Genomic DNA, 17,162 nt, shown 5'->3' with positions numbered 1-17,162 from the left:
TACGGCAATACAAGACAAACGGGAAAGAACTTCATATCTATCTTTATTCGTTTAGCAGCACATCTTACAGAAATATAACTGCAGGAGTATACAAATGTACTGATTAAAGGAAAATACATGTTTATTAACGTCAAATGTCATTAGTTCACGTTTCTTCACGACACTGAATCTCATTCTTACAAACTCAAGAGTGAACTGTTAACACTATGCAACTTTAAAAGCGATTGACATTAAATCACATCAAACAAAAATCAAGAAATTGTGAGAAGAATGTATTTACAATACATCTCTCACACAACAAATACACAGACAGACACACGTAAAATAAGATCACAAATAACTGCTGGTGACTGGGGTAAGCGTTCACTTCAAACCTTGTTTTCATTTAACAGCGAGATGCATTACCCTCTTTTACCTCACCACACATATCAGAGGCGATAACCACAGATGGATGAGAATGACACGTTTAAAAAAAAAAAACAGTGAGTTGAGGCTGCATAGCAGTTTCGTGATATAAATGGTCAGATGTTTTCTAGACTACACCGATGGACTTTATTATTGACATTTTGACCAGACAAAACCATGTCAATCAAAAAGACTGTAGTCTTTTCTTTCTGGATTGAGTTGAACTACTAATCCCAACATCTAAGTATTGAATTATATACAAAGGTCCTTAAAAGTAAGTGGAAAGGCTTGCAAAGGCACAAAGTACTTTCAATCAAAAAGCACAATATGATGGAAAGTAAAAGAACTTCTTAAAAAGTTTGTGTAATGATAAATCTGTGCAGAAGTGCGCTGTCGCTTGTTCATAATACATTATATACAGTACGACTTTTGACATATCCAAGAACCAAGAAAGGACAATCAGTTGGTTTTATCACAAAGATGCTGATTTTGCTGCCTTGTTTTGAGAAAGAAAAAGAGGATTATTTTTAGTTGGTCCTTAGGTTAGATGTAGTGTGAATCTATTTCCTACACCATGAGGTAAAACACACACATTTAGCGAGTCTGCTTTCAGAGTTGTATGGCTTTGTATGGAACTGAAGTTCCAGAACAGTAGCCTATATCCCACAAAAAAAACGACTCATATTTCTAAAAGAAAGAAAATTTAGCAAAAAGAAAAATAAGCCTATTTTAGGATCATTGCAAGTTTTATTGCATCTTGACATTTTTATGACAATAAAGCATATTTGCCATCATATTCTCTTGTAATGTGAAAAAAAATCCTGTTTAGCCTTTTAAATTATTTAAAGTAGTATAAATTTGATACAACAAATACTACAATTAAGATTTAGAATTGCACAATTCATCCATTATTTTTAAACATTACAACAATAAGATTTGTTTTAAATTAGTAGGGTAAATCACATAAATGTCAATGCAAAAGCGTAATAATAACAGTGATAATAATGTATTTAAATAGGCTAAATTTTCTTTACGGAAACAATAACTTTCAATTTATTTTTGATTTCGAATAAAATATGACCTTGGAAATTGACATTTTGTGTGAGATTAACCCACACACACTTATATATAGCCTATTACCAACCAAACACATTTTGTAACACCGTTCTGGACATATGAAGTACAGTACCGCGGAAGGGACACAATTCACTTTTAAAATGTTTCAAATGTACACAGTACATTTCAAAGTTCAGTCTTACAAAAATACTGTATGTCTGCCTCACTTGCAGGTGAGATATTGTGTTTTACTACAAAGAGAGCACGCATTTAACAAACTGCTACCTCACAAAGGAACAGCACACTAAAAACCGCCGGTATACTATTTACATGTTGTTATGCCAATTTAACGTCAAGCATATTCTGAAAAAAGAATATAAAGGCAAGAAAGGGTATGAACTCAAAATAACGGCATATCAAGGTTTATGAAGAACTACTCACATTATGTTTGCATGAGAACATTAACGCAAAAGCTGCTTTTAAAAATCGAGTACACTTCTGTATTATCCTACAAATGTATTAAAAAGACTGCATGGTTTCTATGAATAAGGAAATATATGGGATTCAATATTTTAGCAATGTTCTTGCACAAAAAAAAAGATCTCTTCAGTAAAGGTGACAACTGACTTTGAAAATTAATTTTAAGAAGGAAAACGCCCACCCTCCACAATGTAATCACAATAAACTTTAAAATAAACCACTAAACCCATCCCAAATGGAGACCCATGTAAACTAAATCAATTGAACCTAGAATGTAAGTATTTTATAAATGTGAGAAAAGTAACCCTGTATGATTTATTTCTAAGCGTACACTACCCCTTCTTCACTACACGTAGAGAGGTCTTCCAGTTAGGGAACGATTTTTGTGATTTCTGACCTAATTTGTATGAGATTGTCATGCACTTTATCTTCATATATTGCAGGATGTAGTTTGATCAAATTTTCTTTCTAAATAGATAAACCATATAGTCAGAAATATCCAGTTGTAAGTATTGTCATTTCTGTAAGCTAGTACCAAAGGCTGTTTCCAATGTCTCTTTCCAAAACCAATACCGACCTTTACCTTCAGTGGAAAATATGGATGTAACTGCTGCCTAAAAACTCTCAAAATTATTTGCATTTTATAAGGGATAGTTCGCAAAACTAAAGTACTGTCATCATTTACTTACCATCAAGAATGTTGATCTTAACCATACAATTGTTTTTCACTGTGCGAAAAAAGCCTGAAACCAATACAGTTTTAGTATACTCCATTCGATAGTTTAAGCTTCCAGAAATAAAATAAAGCACAACAATCATATGAGATTTGTATAACGCCAATGTCATTTATGTTCTCTACAGTATTAGCTTTTCTTGTCCACAAAACATAAGTCAAAAGAGTTTTGTAACCACCTGAGGGTGAGTAAATGATGACTGAATTGGCTTTTTCAAGGTGACCTAACCTTTTCAAAGTAATGATCGGACACACCTGCAAATACAAACCCCAAAAATGACTGTTCCCATGCTTGTGCTTGTCTGAAGATCTCCATGGACCACACATTCAAAATCAAGAAGGTAGCTGCATCTTATGAAGTACGAACATCTATGTGCTCTATTTCCTGAGCACACAAACAAACAAAAGTCATCATACCGTAGAAAGTCTGGTGTGTGTGAAGTGATAAACAATCCGACGTTATCTCTCAAATGCTTACACAACCTTGGTAGGAATTCATGATTAAAAGTTGGACCTCTTGTTGACTGTAAATAAGAAACAGAAGGTGGGAAGGAGTGTACATTGGGCATTTTGACTTTGTATAATTGGTAAAATGTGATATTAGGATTCAGACATGAATGCAAACAAACAAAAACATGAAACATGGCTCAAAAAACACATAAACAAAACATATTTTTAGAAAGGCATTATGACTATGAAAACAAAGCTTTGACAACCAAGTAGACACATATGGGTTACAAAGCTAAAAGGGAGTAGAAACTCCCTAAAGTGCTAAATATATTTCAGATTCATTCACAATGTATTTGTTATCTCAACGGCAACAGAGCGTTTTGGAGTTGACACCGAACTAGGTGAGTTTCTAATTAAAACAGATAAATTATGTTAATAAATGAAGTGGAAGATTCAAGTGGAAGTCAAGAACACAATACAAAGTAACAAAGTGCCAATATACTTAATGGCTTAATGGGTCACATGATATGTTGACATGCCAAACATTGGCCTCACTGAACTGGACCCATCAAGAAAAGATGCCGTGACACTGAGATCCAACACCACACTAGAAGCTTTCAGAAACATAAGGGAAGACCCCCAATTTTTTATGTAGCCCAAGTTTAGACAATAAATACGTAAGATTGACAAGCAGTGTGGACGGTGGTCTACTGGAGTGAGGTGTCAAACTACTTATCTTCAATGGTCCAAGAAATCCTGTGGGAGCGTCTTTTCTTGCTCATGAAAACGTTCCAGAAGTTCATCTATCTTATCATCAAGGTTGTTGGACTGGTCCAGTAAGGTCTGAATCTGTGTACTGGTCTGAAGTTGGCTCTGACTCTGATCCGAACCAGGATGACCCATGGTGACGAGCTGTTCTGGCAATGCCGAACCAGGAGAATTTATTAGCTGTCCACATTCTAATGAAAGAGACAGAATAAGGTTTCTGAGTCTGTAAAACGCTTATTTTATCAAATGTAAGTACTTAGTACAAAACCTCATTCGGTTATAATTTTAAATGTAAAATAAGTAACACAAAAATGATCATAGTAAAGACAATTGTGTTCTCTAACTTGCTAAAATAAATTTTAGATTATTTTTTATTTAACTGCATATTTGCTGAAAATGTCATTACCGTAACATGTCCAGCTATGTTTAAATGCAATGCATGAGTTCAATTTAAACTCAGAAAATTTAGATTTTCTATGTTCTCAAATGACAAACATTGACAAGACATTAAGGTATACTAAAAATGAAGAAATATTGGAGAAAACAAGTGTTCATGACTTCAGTTCTCATCCTCTGTAACATTTTAAAGGACTGTTAACACACACTCAGATCTTTATATTAAGGTTGATTTTATTAGAATAAAAACAGCCAGTACCTTCCAACAGCTTCCAGCTTAACAGATTTATTAATATTTCACTAGATAAAAGTTAAATATTCTCTTGTTGTACTGTGTACACAATATTGATTATCATTACCAGATACAGGCCGTTTTACACATTAAAAATGTTACATTTATAATTTCCTATAAAAAGATACTTCATTAATGTCTAATTGGGTATGATAAATACAAACTTCATGGCATCTCCTTTTCTGGCTAAACATACAATGGTATAGACATTTTTAAGGTTTTGCTCTGAAAAGATTGTTCACAAATGTGCACAAAAGTTTTTTTAATTAGACTTTGTCAGTTTTTTATGCACAAAAGGAAATGTGTTGTTGCACAATGGCTAACATAAATGGCTATTTGGCAATTGGTAAGTATCAACCATCGGGTGGTTAGTCAAAAAATAAATGTTGATTCAAAGCTTCATAAACAAAAGTACATTCTGATAAACTGTGCACAATACAAGAAAATATGTGCATTATAAAGTAAACAGGTCAACTGATATTTCAAGTTAACTTTAGGAACAGCACTTACCACTGGAAATCTCAAAGAGAAATAGGCCTGCTTGTCCTTGCTGTCCAGGTTGATTTAGAGTCCCACCCATAGCTGTCTGAAAGAGTTGGTTGGGAGGTTGCAGAGTTGCGTTAGGTGTGGCGTTCTGGAGACTGCTCACTGCAACGCCACTCTGTCCACTAAAGATGGTGGCTGCTGTGCCAGTTTGAGGCAACTCTTGAACACCTACTCCACCTTGTAGGGCTGAAATGGCTGACTGAGGCAAAAAAATGTTGACTGAAGATTGGTCCGTGGGGGAAACGGGTGCTACGCTGGTGGCACTAGGAACAACCTGCATAGGTTGCTGGTCCTGAAATAGTTCACTCCGCGTTGAAGGCAAACTGGCAGATGAGTCGCTCATGGAGCTCTGATCTTGAAAAGACATGGGCTCCAATGAGTCTTGTTGGGTGACGCTTACTACAGTGGCAGATGGGAAAATAATCGATGGGTTTTGAGACTGCGCGGCGGGGACAGTGGGTTGGTTGGAGGATATGTTCACAGTAATGTTTTCAGAGCTGGGGACAACTTGCATGGGTTGTTGCTCCTGAAAGATATTCTCTGGTAGCCGGTCACTACCTATTGATCCCTGGTTCTGACCACTGAATATCAGAGCCTGTGGCAGATCATGGGGGTTGAGGGTTGCAGTACAGAACAATATGCCGGTCTGTGTTTGCTGCTGTGCTTGATTTTGGGACATTGTGGAGATATTTGGGAAAAGTGAGGCTTGTTGGGGTGTTGCCATCTGTTGCTGTTGGGTAGACTGTTGTTCCATTGGAGTGGACATCTGGGGTTGTCCCTGAAAAAGTGAGACAGTCTGAGCTTCAGTTCCAGATGCCTGAATGGGTGTCAGGAAAGTTATCTGTTGTTGCTGTTGGTTCTGGTTGTTATCCGACGGTAGCTGGCTGGGCAACACACTTTGCGCAATAAACAGACTTGTTGAAGGGGCCTGCTGCTCTGAGGGTAGATTGGTGCTTGCTAGCATTGTCATGGTACCGGAAAATAAGGCTGCTTGGACCTGCGGTGACTTTGTGGTTCCAAAGAGTACTGTCTGTGAGTCTTGCGTTTCAGTCAAGGGGTTGTGACTCTGAAAAAGTTGCTGCGGAGGCGAAGGTTGAGAGGGGGTCTGCTGCAAAAAACTGGATGTCATAAGACCTCTTGTTTGTTGGAAAAGTGCAGTCTGCTGCTGGGGTGGGTTGAGAAGAAAGCCATCAGATGACTGTGACAGATTGCTATCCTGCGATGAGCTTGCCTGATCACTAGAGAAGCTGGGTGTGCATTGCATGGGAATTTGTGTCTGCAGAAGCTCTGACTGGAGTTGCTGCTTAAGGTTCTCTAACACTTCCTGATGCTGAAGAGTTTCTAAGTTTTTCTGGTGCTGTTGTTGTTGTTGGAGATTATCCAGAACTTTCTGATGCTGCAGAGTCACTAGAGAACTTTGTTGATGAATGTTCTCAAGAACTTTCTGGTGCTGTTGTTGATGCTGCAGATTTTCTAAAACCTTGTGAGTTTGCTGCGGCTGCATGTTGCCAAGTGCTTGCTGCTGGAGATTTTCCAAAACTTGTTGATGCTGTTGCAAATTTTCAAGGACTGTCTGTTGATGTTGTAGATCGACAAGTGCCTTCTGTTGCTGTTGCTGCAGATTCTCCAAAATATTATGCTCTTGCTGCTGCTGTAGATGGTTGGTTAGAGAACTCTCATTTCCTCCCAGCCTTAAACTGTTCATATTTTCCTGGACATGTTGTTGAAGACTCTCGGCAGATGGTGCTGGGCTGTAAAGCACAGAATTAAGCTGCTGTTGTGCCTGCAGTTCTCTAACTGCTCTCTCCAGCTGCGTTACCCCATCTTGGGGCAAAAGCGTCTGAACCTGTGGCTGGTGGGATGGGGGAGACCGAGACTCCATGCCAACCAATACCATTCCTCTTCCATCTGCACTTGTATCTTCCGGAGACAACGTCTCAGGAGTTTCCCGCAGGAACTGTTGAGGTACCTGAGGAGGAACAGGCTGAAGAACTGTTGTGTCTTCTGACAAGGACACTTGGAACGATGCGGGTGAGGGAATGTCCTGCTTCTGAATAGTGGACAATGTTTCTTGAGTGGTAAAAACTGGAGCCGGCGGCTGTTGTGTGTCGACTGGCTGGAGAGGCACAGGGCTTGGAAAAGACTTACTGCCAGAGGGAAGGACGGTACTTATCTCCAAAATTTGCTGGGTTGAATTTATTTCCCCTACAGGCTGTGTCGTAAAAATAAGAAAAACAGTATTTTAATTCTTAAAGTAAAATATATTTTAGAACCATGTTTTTCTAGTCAATCAGTAACTCGAAGGGATGGGCTATTAATTACACTACCTTAAACATGTCTGAAGGTGTTGCATTGCAGGAGATTTCCATAGGTTCTTCTCGTTTCACCATAGGTAACATTAACACATTGTTTAGACAACTGCTCTCGGATTGCATTGCTGTAAACAAATTCATGAATATTTGAGCTCAAACTTTAAGACTGTGACAACAAAAAGGCCTAAAAGTTATATTTCTAATTGTGTTGTCAAATCAATTAATCGCGATTAATTAAATCCAAAAATGTTTGTGTTTATATGATATATGTGTGTGTGGCTTGTATATGAATATGCATATAAATACACAATATTAAAATACACCAATCAGGCATAACATTATGACCACTGACAGGTGATGTGAATAATGCCCCAATCATATTACAAGCGACACAGCGTCATGGTCCCTTTCATTTCAATGGAGAGCTGGTGACTTCTGGGGACAGGAGCAGTAGCAACCTTTGGCTGAGAAATGTTTCACTTTATGCAAATCAGGAGCGATTTTGACAAGGGCCAAATTATGATGACAAGACAACTGGGTCAGAGTATCTACAAAACTGCAGCTCTTGTGGGATGTTCCCAGTCTGCAGTGGTCGGGATCTATCAAAAGAGCTCCAAGGAGGGAACAGTGGTGAACCGACAACAGGGTAATGGGCAGTCAAGGCTCATTAATTGCAGTTTGTTGTATATGGGGCTGGAAATGGGGCACCAACACAATATTAGGAAGGTGGTCATAATGTTATGCCTGATCAGTGTATATATTGTTTTGGAATCCCAATTAAACGATCAGACAGTGCTAATTTCTAGTAATGGCACACCTTTTATCTGCTCTTCAAAGGTACAAGCCTTGACAGTGGTTGGCATCTCTGACTTTACTGGGATGTCAGTGCTCTCTGCATAAAAAAGGGATATACAAATTAGTGACATCATCATGCATAGTTGACAAATTCTTGGAAACTATTATTGACCAATTTACTCTACCCATAAAATTACACCCTAATTATTGGATGAAAAGAACATTATTTATGCCCCAACCAAAGTCTGATTGGTCCCAATGAATACATTTCAACATGCACAGCTTGTCAGATAGATTTTGGATTTAGATGTTTATTTATATAAAACTATATTACCTGTTAACGGTGTGTAAGTAAAAGCTTGGAGATCATGCGTTCTTCCTGCATTTGTCACCACTGCAATCCCAACAGACACTGAAGAAGTAATTGTTTGGTCTTGATATGGAGGAACCTTCACTACTAGATGATTCTAAATTGGAGAACATATTGAAAATATTAAGTTGACATTTCAGAATGATGACCATTCACAAGTTATATATGAATAGTTACAATCCCTCCTACAGGGATCACTTGCCTGATGAAAAAGTTCCATGTCAATCTCTGCTTCAGCATGCCAAACACTCTCATCTAAAACAAAACATTTCAAACAGGTACAAAAAGTTGAAATACGAATCATGCAGAGCCAAAATTGCATACCAAAATACATTACATTTTGTAGATTTGAACTAAAAACGGTTAATTTAATATGTTTTGTGCGCTGTGAAATGTGTCAGGACGCATGGTAAAGAATAGATAAAGTCAGTTTGAAGGTAATTGTACAGAGTAGGCTAGTTACCATTAAGTTATTTTGTTAATGTTTATAGCCAGCTACCAGAGTAAGTTACACTGTTTAATGCCACACATATTCGAAGGTATCACACCCTTGACTGCTTGAGGTTTACACCACAGCAATGCAAGCACTCTCTAAGCATTCGCATTTGCATACAGTAAGACAAATATACACTTATATTACCTGTAGAATTTTCCTGAAAAATCACTTTGGTTCCTTTGAGAAAGTTCTTGCCAATTATAAAGACCTCCTCTCCTCCTGCAACGGAGCAACTGTGAAGACTCTTCTTCAGGATTTCAGGAATTCCAGCAGGTTGAGCTGAAATGAAGACAAAGGCGTACAAGAGAAGTTTCAAGAAAATCCCTTGATTTCAACCTACACCCAAAAACGTTTTGCACTTACTACATAGGATGGGAGAGGAAAGAGTTTGAAGTGTTAGTACAGATCCGTCTGGTCTTGGGATATTGACTCGAAAGGCCAATCGAGCACGAGTGCTCTTCTTTTTTGAGCCGGCAACTCCAATACGAGCTTCAACATCAGCATTTCTTAGCTTTAAGATTCCAACACAGTCCACGCTGTCAAAAAATATCATCATTTTATAACAGTACCAATTATATTCCATTGGAGAACACAGATTGAATGATTCTTACGCAAGGGTCATGGTGTTGGTTGGCTCAAGGTTTACTTCGATCACTGTGGTCCCTTCAATGTCCACCTCTTTGCAGGCCGTTGTGTTGCGCCCAGTCACTCTGCAGGCTTGATAGAAGCCATGAGGCTTCACACGTCCAGCGTCATTCGCCACAAACACTTGAAGCACCACTGGTTCGTTGGCTCCCTCTAACTGATAACACCATATTTACATTGTCAAATAAATGGATTGCTTATTAGTCAGGATATTAACAAAATTTGCAGTTAATTCTTACTTTGACCGCTGGGAACCCTTGCTGTGTCCGGTCTTTGACAGAGCCTCTACTGCCCTCTGTGAGGTATCGCGCCCTATGCTGAGTCTCCGGTTGAACCAAAATCTTCAGTTCCTTCCCTTCACTCTTCTGTGGATACTGAATGGAGAGGACACCACCCTTCTGATTGTTTGACACTTCTAAGGAGCTGCTGAGAAAATGAAAGAAGGCCCTATTAGTTCAGTTCACCCATTGGAGGAACCTTCCAATTACAAACATTTAAGCTTTAGCCACAATGTCACATCCCCTTTCTACACAATAATAAATGACGTGGGTAACATTAAGTGACGGGGTACCAACCTCACTTTGGGTGTGACTTTGGCATCTGATCCCAGCTGTGAAAGAACAAAGTGTGGTGCTTTAGCACTGTCCGCATCAAACACATCCATACCCGCTTCATCTCGTGCTGCAGGTTTGGGTCCCGGACGCTGGCGAGGTGTTCTTTTGCGAGATTTTCGGGGCACTTCAGTGTTGTCATTGTATGAAGTGTTGCTAGCCATACTAAAGTTCGAGACCGAGTCTTCCATCCAGATGCTGCTGCTCTGCTCTGAGTCCGGGTTGGGAAGCTGGTCATCCTGGCAGGACATGCGACTGTCATCCAGCAGATCTTCCGGAGGCGGTGAAATGCTCAGGATGGTCCGTCGCTTCGAGGGGGTTGCCTGGCTCTGCGCGGTCCCCACAGCATCGCTCACACCTACCCCGCTGATGGTCATCACCGAACCAGGCTCTGCTCCCATTCCTTCTGCAGCAGGAACACTGTGCAGCCTGGAGGTCTGCTCTTGGGCTGATGTAGCAGAGAGCATGCTGGGACAGGAAGGAAGTGTACTGCTGAGGCCTCCAGAGGAGGCGACGGGGGCGCAAGTGGCGGCAGCATCTGTAGTGTGCACAGTACAGAAGGTCAATAAAACTGTCTGTGTAGGCCTGGCTAGCAGTCCCGTTCAAGCAGTGAAACTCCCCATGATATTTAGCCATTGCCTTTTATCTGTTTGATAGTTTTTTCATTATATGTTAAATTAAAGTCATTATTAAAGCCAAGTAATTATTAAAGCCAAATCATTACTCATTAAGGGCAAATCATTACTCCTTACTGTGTTCCTTTATAGTCATACAAAAGGGATTTGTCTTGAAGCTTTAACAGTTATTTTGTAAAAGTACAATCAACACCCTGAAGGTCCAAAAACTTTCAGTCCTACCATATAAAACTGCTTAAAGAAACATGCGTTGGGGTATACAGAGCATTTGTAGTCGCTGCTGCATAACCCAGTGCTGATCGATTCAAAGCAGCTTTTCACAGACAAATAACATTGGCCAATGATAATTCTGAGGTGTCGTCTAATGCATGCCAATTGGGCGAATTGTTTTTAGTAGATAAACCCAGTGCTGATCTATTCAAAACAGTCTCTCATAGACAAATAATATCAGCCAATGATAATTCTGCGGTGTCGTCTAATGCATGCCAATTGGGCGATTTGGTTGGGACTGAACGTAGCCATGGAGACAGAATAAACAAGCTTCTGACCTACGAAGCAGAGAACTGCAGACCATTTTATATGCAGACTCTCCCTGATTCAGAGGGAACTCCCTGGAATGAAAACGACAAATGACAGCGAATAAACAATTGCTGGTCATCCAATACAGATAACAGCAAATTTGGTCATTTGAGCAAAACAAATATCATTCATTCTGAAGTAGCAATGACAGCATTTGTTATCTTTGAGATGATAAATTTATTGGGCCCGTTTTTGATAACAATTGAAATTGTTTTGCTCACGGTTCCAGTTTTGTGCTTGAATTTGGTATTGCTTGTGGTTTTACCTCAAATTTATTGCTGCAAAAACACAGAAACTAGTCTGGGCAGGCTCGCTTTAAGATCCCTCAGCTTCCTGTCAAAACAGGAAGTAGTGTAGCATTAACCTGGCTACTTGCAATCACAGTAATGCTTGAATTAGGGCTGAGCGATATTCTTAATTTTAATTTAAGTTTAATGTTATATTTCAGGTTTTTTGGAATTATTTAATCAACCAGAACTTGTGAGATATATTTTAATAGTGCATGTAATCTTAACCTTGTCAATGGAAAATAACACCAATACATACATACATAAAATAAATAAATGAAAATCTATCATCATTTACTCCCTCCCATGTCATTCCAATCCAGTCTGACTTCCTTCTTTAGAACACAAAAGGATTTCTTTTAAATTGTATCAAGAGTGCCAGAAAGCAAGCATTAGCGGCATTTCCACACACTTAGGATTTGGGATACTTATGCAAATTCACAAGTTCAGTGCCGTGAATAGCGCTGCATTTACCATATGTAGCCTAATCAGAAGGTATGAAGTCGTATGGGTTTGAAATGAATGAAGGTGATTAAAGATATACAACATTTTCATTTCTAGATCATTTCTTTTTTAGGGGTGTTGATTAAGCATATCAAAATTACTTCCAGGAATGAGTTTGTTCGAACATAACTCAAATATGTTTATAAAAGTAATTATTTTAAATAATGTAGTAAAACCATTACATTTCCACGTGTTGATTTATTCATACATATTTTACTCTTTAATCCACTCATCTGAAATCAAAATTAAGACAAAAACTATTAGAGATGCACAGAAACTAAACTTCTCCATCGATACCGCTAGCCAATTATTCAAAGTGATATCTGCCGACACCGATCCTAAATAAATAAATATTTCTTAACTTTCCGAATGTTGTTCAATATAAATATTCATTAAGAATTAATATCAAACTGGTAATGTTTTATAACATGTTATATACACAGAGCACAAATTCCTTTCATTTCCCTGTCCTGATTTGAATGACCGATACCAACTATTGGCCGATATATCAGTGAATTTCTAAACAAAAATATGATTTGTATATTATGTGTTATTTTTATGTACTTATATATCGCCCAGCCCTTGAAATACAATCATTTTATTTGTTAATAAATTGAAAAAAAACAATAGTCTTCCAAAAAAGGAGAAAGATAAAAGTCCCAAATAAGGCCTCACCCTAATGTAGGCAATTTGTAGACAAAGCCGAAAAATCACCTCTCATCAAATTATTTGACCGTTCATCTAATGTGCTAATGGCCGCTGCCGCCTGGCAAATGCTGGTTATATTCTTCAACCACAGCATGCCCTCAGCGGGCAGACACCCATGTTCTGGGAAAATTCAGGAAAGCACTTTACACCACTGACAGCAACAACAATAAACTCTTTTCAACAAGTTCAATGGAGACAGGACAAATCATATGAAATGAGTTAGTCTTCAAAGTCAACAAAAGAGAAAAATCTAGAAAGACAAGGAGGTGTATGCAGTTTGAAAATATAAAGAATGATAAAGTGCAACAGGAAATCTGAGTCTTGCAACGCTATAAACAGAAAAGGTGTGCAGCGTTCAAACCAAATGCTAAAACAAAGAAATAAAAGAAAAGTGCAGTAGCCCATCAGCACTAAGGAATCCAAATAAGAACGGGCAAGGAACGGGAGGAAAGACAACATCACATACACACACCACAGCAGAGACAAGACCTGAGCAAACCAAATCAGGAAAGACTTGCTAGCTTCAGACTGAGATACAATCGGAAAGATGAAAGACATGTGAAATGTGTCCTACCGGATGCCAGGGCAGCTGGAGGAGGAGGTCCAGCCTCTCCACCGCTCGTCTGGCTCATGGCTGGTTTGTCCTGCTGTTCGGCCGGAGGTAACTGCAGCTCTTTAGGGAGTAGGTCATACACTGACTCTGAAAGAAAGACTTCAGTACATCAGTGTGTGAAGTACAATGACTCACAGTCAAACACGGTGTAAATGTATTAACAAGAAGGCACAGAACTATTAAATCTTGCAGCATGTTATTTATTTCAAACCTAATTGTAAAATTTTAGACACACTGCATATTGTGACGGCCATTTGCAATTTTTACTGTAATTTCTGTATATCTTGCAATTGCAGTTCAGGTTTGGCTTTCCACCTTTCACTCAATTAGGGATGCACCGAATGTTTGGCAACCGAACACGTTCAGCCGAAAATAGCAAAAAAGCCATGCCGGATGTTAGGTTGCTGAACATTTTGTGTATCCCTAATGGAGTGAAAGGTGGAAAGCAACATCTGAACTGCAAGATATACCGAGATAGGGCTGCAGCTATCGATTATAGTAATCGATTTTAAAATTCTACAGATATTTCCATTGATTAATCGGGTATTCGGATAATAAGTACTTTTTATTTATTAAAGAGCAATACAAAGTATACAAGAGAAAATAAGACGGGTCTGTACACTCCACCAGTGTTCGTATAGGTTTCGGAAAAGCACACCCACGCGTCAATCAGGGAGAGCGGGAGGAGCATGTGCACACGTCATCCAGCTGGAGCAAGAGAGAGAGAGAGCACTGCGTTCGTGAAGTTCAGCTGTGTTTGTTTGTTCATCTATTTCGGTGCAGAATGTTATAAAAACGGTTGCTATGATGCTGGATTTGGAGATCTTCTGAAACTGATAGATGGAGTGGCTATAAAAGATGCCGGACATGAACTGCATGTGGTAGGGGAAGCTGAGTCGCATGTCTGGGTGCGCACATAGTTCCGCCCCACCCGCAAGTGTCATATTTTTTCAGAAATGTGATCAAACTAAAGTCTCTACGGATATTTGAAGGGTACTATACACTACTCTGTAAATACTCAAGATTAACATCAGATATGCAGAAACTGTCTGAATTACGGCTAACTTTAATTCATATGAAGTAATACCTTTACACACGCTCTTTCCTAAGGAGCGGCATATTGTAATAAGAGAATAGTCTTTATAATTCCCAGAGCCTCACAAAGGAACACTACATCCCGTGATGCCCTTGTGCCTAGCTCAGAACGTTGACTACAGCATTTTTTATAGGGAAGCATTGGACCGATATTATGACACCTTTTCTCATGTTGCCTATAAACCCTTGACATGTCACTGCAGTCACAACAGCCAAAAATAAACAATACAGTTGATGCCATAGACTGTTTATTGCTATACGCGATTACATTGCATCATGATCTGGTCCATTGTTTCTGATTGACATTCACTATATGTTATAAAATGATTGTTCAAACTGCAGAATAAAAGGAATCTATAAATAAGGCACAAACTGGTGTCCAATACTGTTCTGAAAGCAAATTAGAAACAGAATACGTTCACCTCATAAAAAAGCATTTCGCTACTTTTTAAAGTAAGGAAGTGACACATACAAATTGGGCCACATCTGGTTCATAGTGAGACTTTAATGTTGTTATTCCATTATCTCAGCTTTTACAGTTTGTGCCTTTTTCCTTGATTAGGCAGTTAGACTCTGATAGTAGATAGTAGTCTGTGGTAGACTCACTCTGGTTTTATTCGCATTTTGAAGTTTCGCATCAGAAACGAGTGATGGAAACGCTAAATTACGAATTAAAAACCCTTAATTCGCACAAAAAGCATTTACGCTTGAGATTAGGTGGTTTTTCATTAGTGCGAAAAAGGGTTAATGCGAATAATGGGAGACGGAAACGCATATATTCCTCCAAAAAGTCACGTAACTGCACAATGAGACGGCGTAACCTGACTATCCGGAGTACTGATCTTGTTACAAAGCATCAGTAATGTTCTTATGATCATTCTTAAATGCCCGAGCAAAGTCGTCAAAGTATTTCTGTAATTGCCTTTTAGGACTGTGTTTCCCAAACAGCAGGCATCCACAAAAGCACTGCATATATTGTGTTTAGTAATCGTATAAATCATTATATACAGGGGCTTCTCTCTTTTCTTACTGATATTCAGTGGCACTTTATTAGGAAGTGACGGATGACTAGTTGGATGGAAACGGTGCTAATTCGCAAATATGCGACATTGTAATTTTGCACATAAGCTACATTCGCAACTTTGGATGGAAACCCAACTACTGACCACTTGCTGAAAAAAAGAAAAGAAAATGACCTTTTTTACCCTGCTTTTGGAATGTAACATCTCACTATTCAAGCACAGTTGGCATATCAGTGTAACGACTTGGCAAAGTGTAAACTAAACACGCACAAAGAATGGAAATCAGAGCCAGGATCAACACCCCCTACAGACATGCTTTGCGAATAATTCCACATGCTCAACATTCCTGCTATTTTAAAACTAGGCGTCCGTGGACCACAACGAGATCAATTTCTTTTTTGATACTTTCAGGATTAAAAGACACAAAAAGTACTAGATGCTGAAGTGTTATAATAATTACACACAAGTTCATTTTGTGAATGTACTAGTACATTTAACCCTTAATCCTGCTTCATTGACGTGGTCAGTGTATCCGTCACTTCACATACATCTGACTTCAGCGTCACATCAAGTAAACGCACACCCACTCCTAGTTTAAACTGCCTACTTTCCACTGTGACAGCTCGATTTAGCTAAATGACACCAGAATCACTTGCTTCCTGTGACCATATAGCGACATTTATTATTAAATAACATATTGCACGCAGATATACATACACACTAACACGTATAGACACCCGCATAAACACATACATACATAAACACACACACACACACACAGAGCTAGCGCGTGCTCTTCTCTAGTGCTATCTGACGTTAGCAATTTCTCACATTGACGCGCAGCCGTCAACACAAACGCAGGCTTACATGGAGGAAGAAATGACTGAATAATAAACAATCACGTTCTTACCTTTGGAATAAAGTGATTTGGGAGAACTGGGGTCGATATCGGCGCTCAGGAGAGATATAAAATCAGAGGGCATGCTAGCATGCTAGTGCCTCATTAGAGCGTAGGAAACGACTCTCTCACACTCAGCTTAAACGACACTGGATACAAAAAGGGAAATTGTTTTAATAATAAAATCCTCACAAAGGGTTTACAGTACATGTACAGGTGTAAAATAGACACGTACGCAGGTTTTAAGTTGCCTTTTTACATTTGACTAGCTAGCTAACTATCAGAGCCATTCGCTTTTTTTCCCAGTCACTCCTCCCCCTTCCGCGCATGCGCAATTCTTGCGATTGTTGTTAGACTTGTGTCCATTGCATTATCGTCAATTTTTGTACATATCATTATTCTATATCACATTGTTACTGCAAAGATTAGATCTAATGCGTATCTTTATTTGAGCAAAACATTGTTT

The 17,162-nt window shown here is 38.8% G+C and overlaps 1 protein-coding gene across 2 annotated transcripts; it reads right to left on the bottom strand.

Moving 5' to 3' along the window:
* Positions 1-26: 26 nt before the first annotated feature.
* nfat5a (nuclear factor of activated T cells 5a) lies at positions 27-17,029 on the bottom strand. 2 transcript variants are annotated; one of them, XM_079450551.1, is made up of 14 exons: positions 16,932-17,029; positions 16,709-16,845; positions 13,643-13,768; positions 10,320-10,893; positions 9,984-10,170; positions 9,711-9,901; positions 9,463-9,635; positions 9,244-9,378; positions 8,806-8,858; positions 8,568-8,700; positions 8,256-8,330; positions 7,454-7,563; positions 5,091-7,338; positions 27-4,083 (listed from the first exon to the last, which is right to left on the bottom strand). In XM_079450551.1, exons 2-14 carry the CDS (start codon positions 16,779-16,781, stop codon positions 3,863-3,865), a joined length of 4,299 nt encoding a protein of 1,432 aa, XP_079306677.1. In that variant the 5' UTR covers positions 16,782-16,845; positions 16,932-17,029; the 3' UTR covers positions 27-3,862. The 2 variants fall into 2 exon arrangements, with proteins under 2 accessions (XP_079306677.1, XP_079306678.1); XM_079450552.1 differs by lacking the exons at positions 13,643-13,768; positions 16,709-16,845; positions 16,932-17,029 and adding exons at positions 11,539-11,601; positions 11,835-11,934.
* Positions 17,030-17,162: the final 133 nt, after the last annotated feature.

This window comes from Barbatula barbatula (assembly GCF_947034865.1).
Source record: "Barbatula barbatula genome assembly, chromosome: 25".
NCBI lineage: Eukaryota > Metazoa > Chordata > Actinopteri > Cypriniformes > Nemacheilidae > Barbatula > Barbatula barbatula.
Note: the sequence above shows the minus strand (reverse complement) of the source record. Positions and strands in the feature narration are given on the sequence as shown.

Bases quoted from the DNA above. Each gene is read 5' to 3' on its own strand.
- nfat5a (XM_079450551.1), bottom strand. From the start codon at position 16,781: ATGCCCTCTGATTTTATATCTCTCCTGAGCGCCGATATCGACCCCAGT. The intron at 10,894-13,642 runs GTAGGACACATT...TGCACACTACAG, and splicing joins TCCAGCTGCCCTGGCATCCG to ATGCTGCCGCCACTTGCGCC. The intron at 10,171-10,319 runs GTTGGTACCCCG...TCATTTTCTCAG, and splicing joins AAAGTCACACCCAAAGTGAG to CAGCTCCTTAGAAGTGTCAA.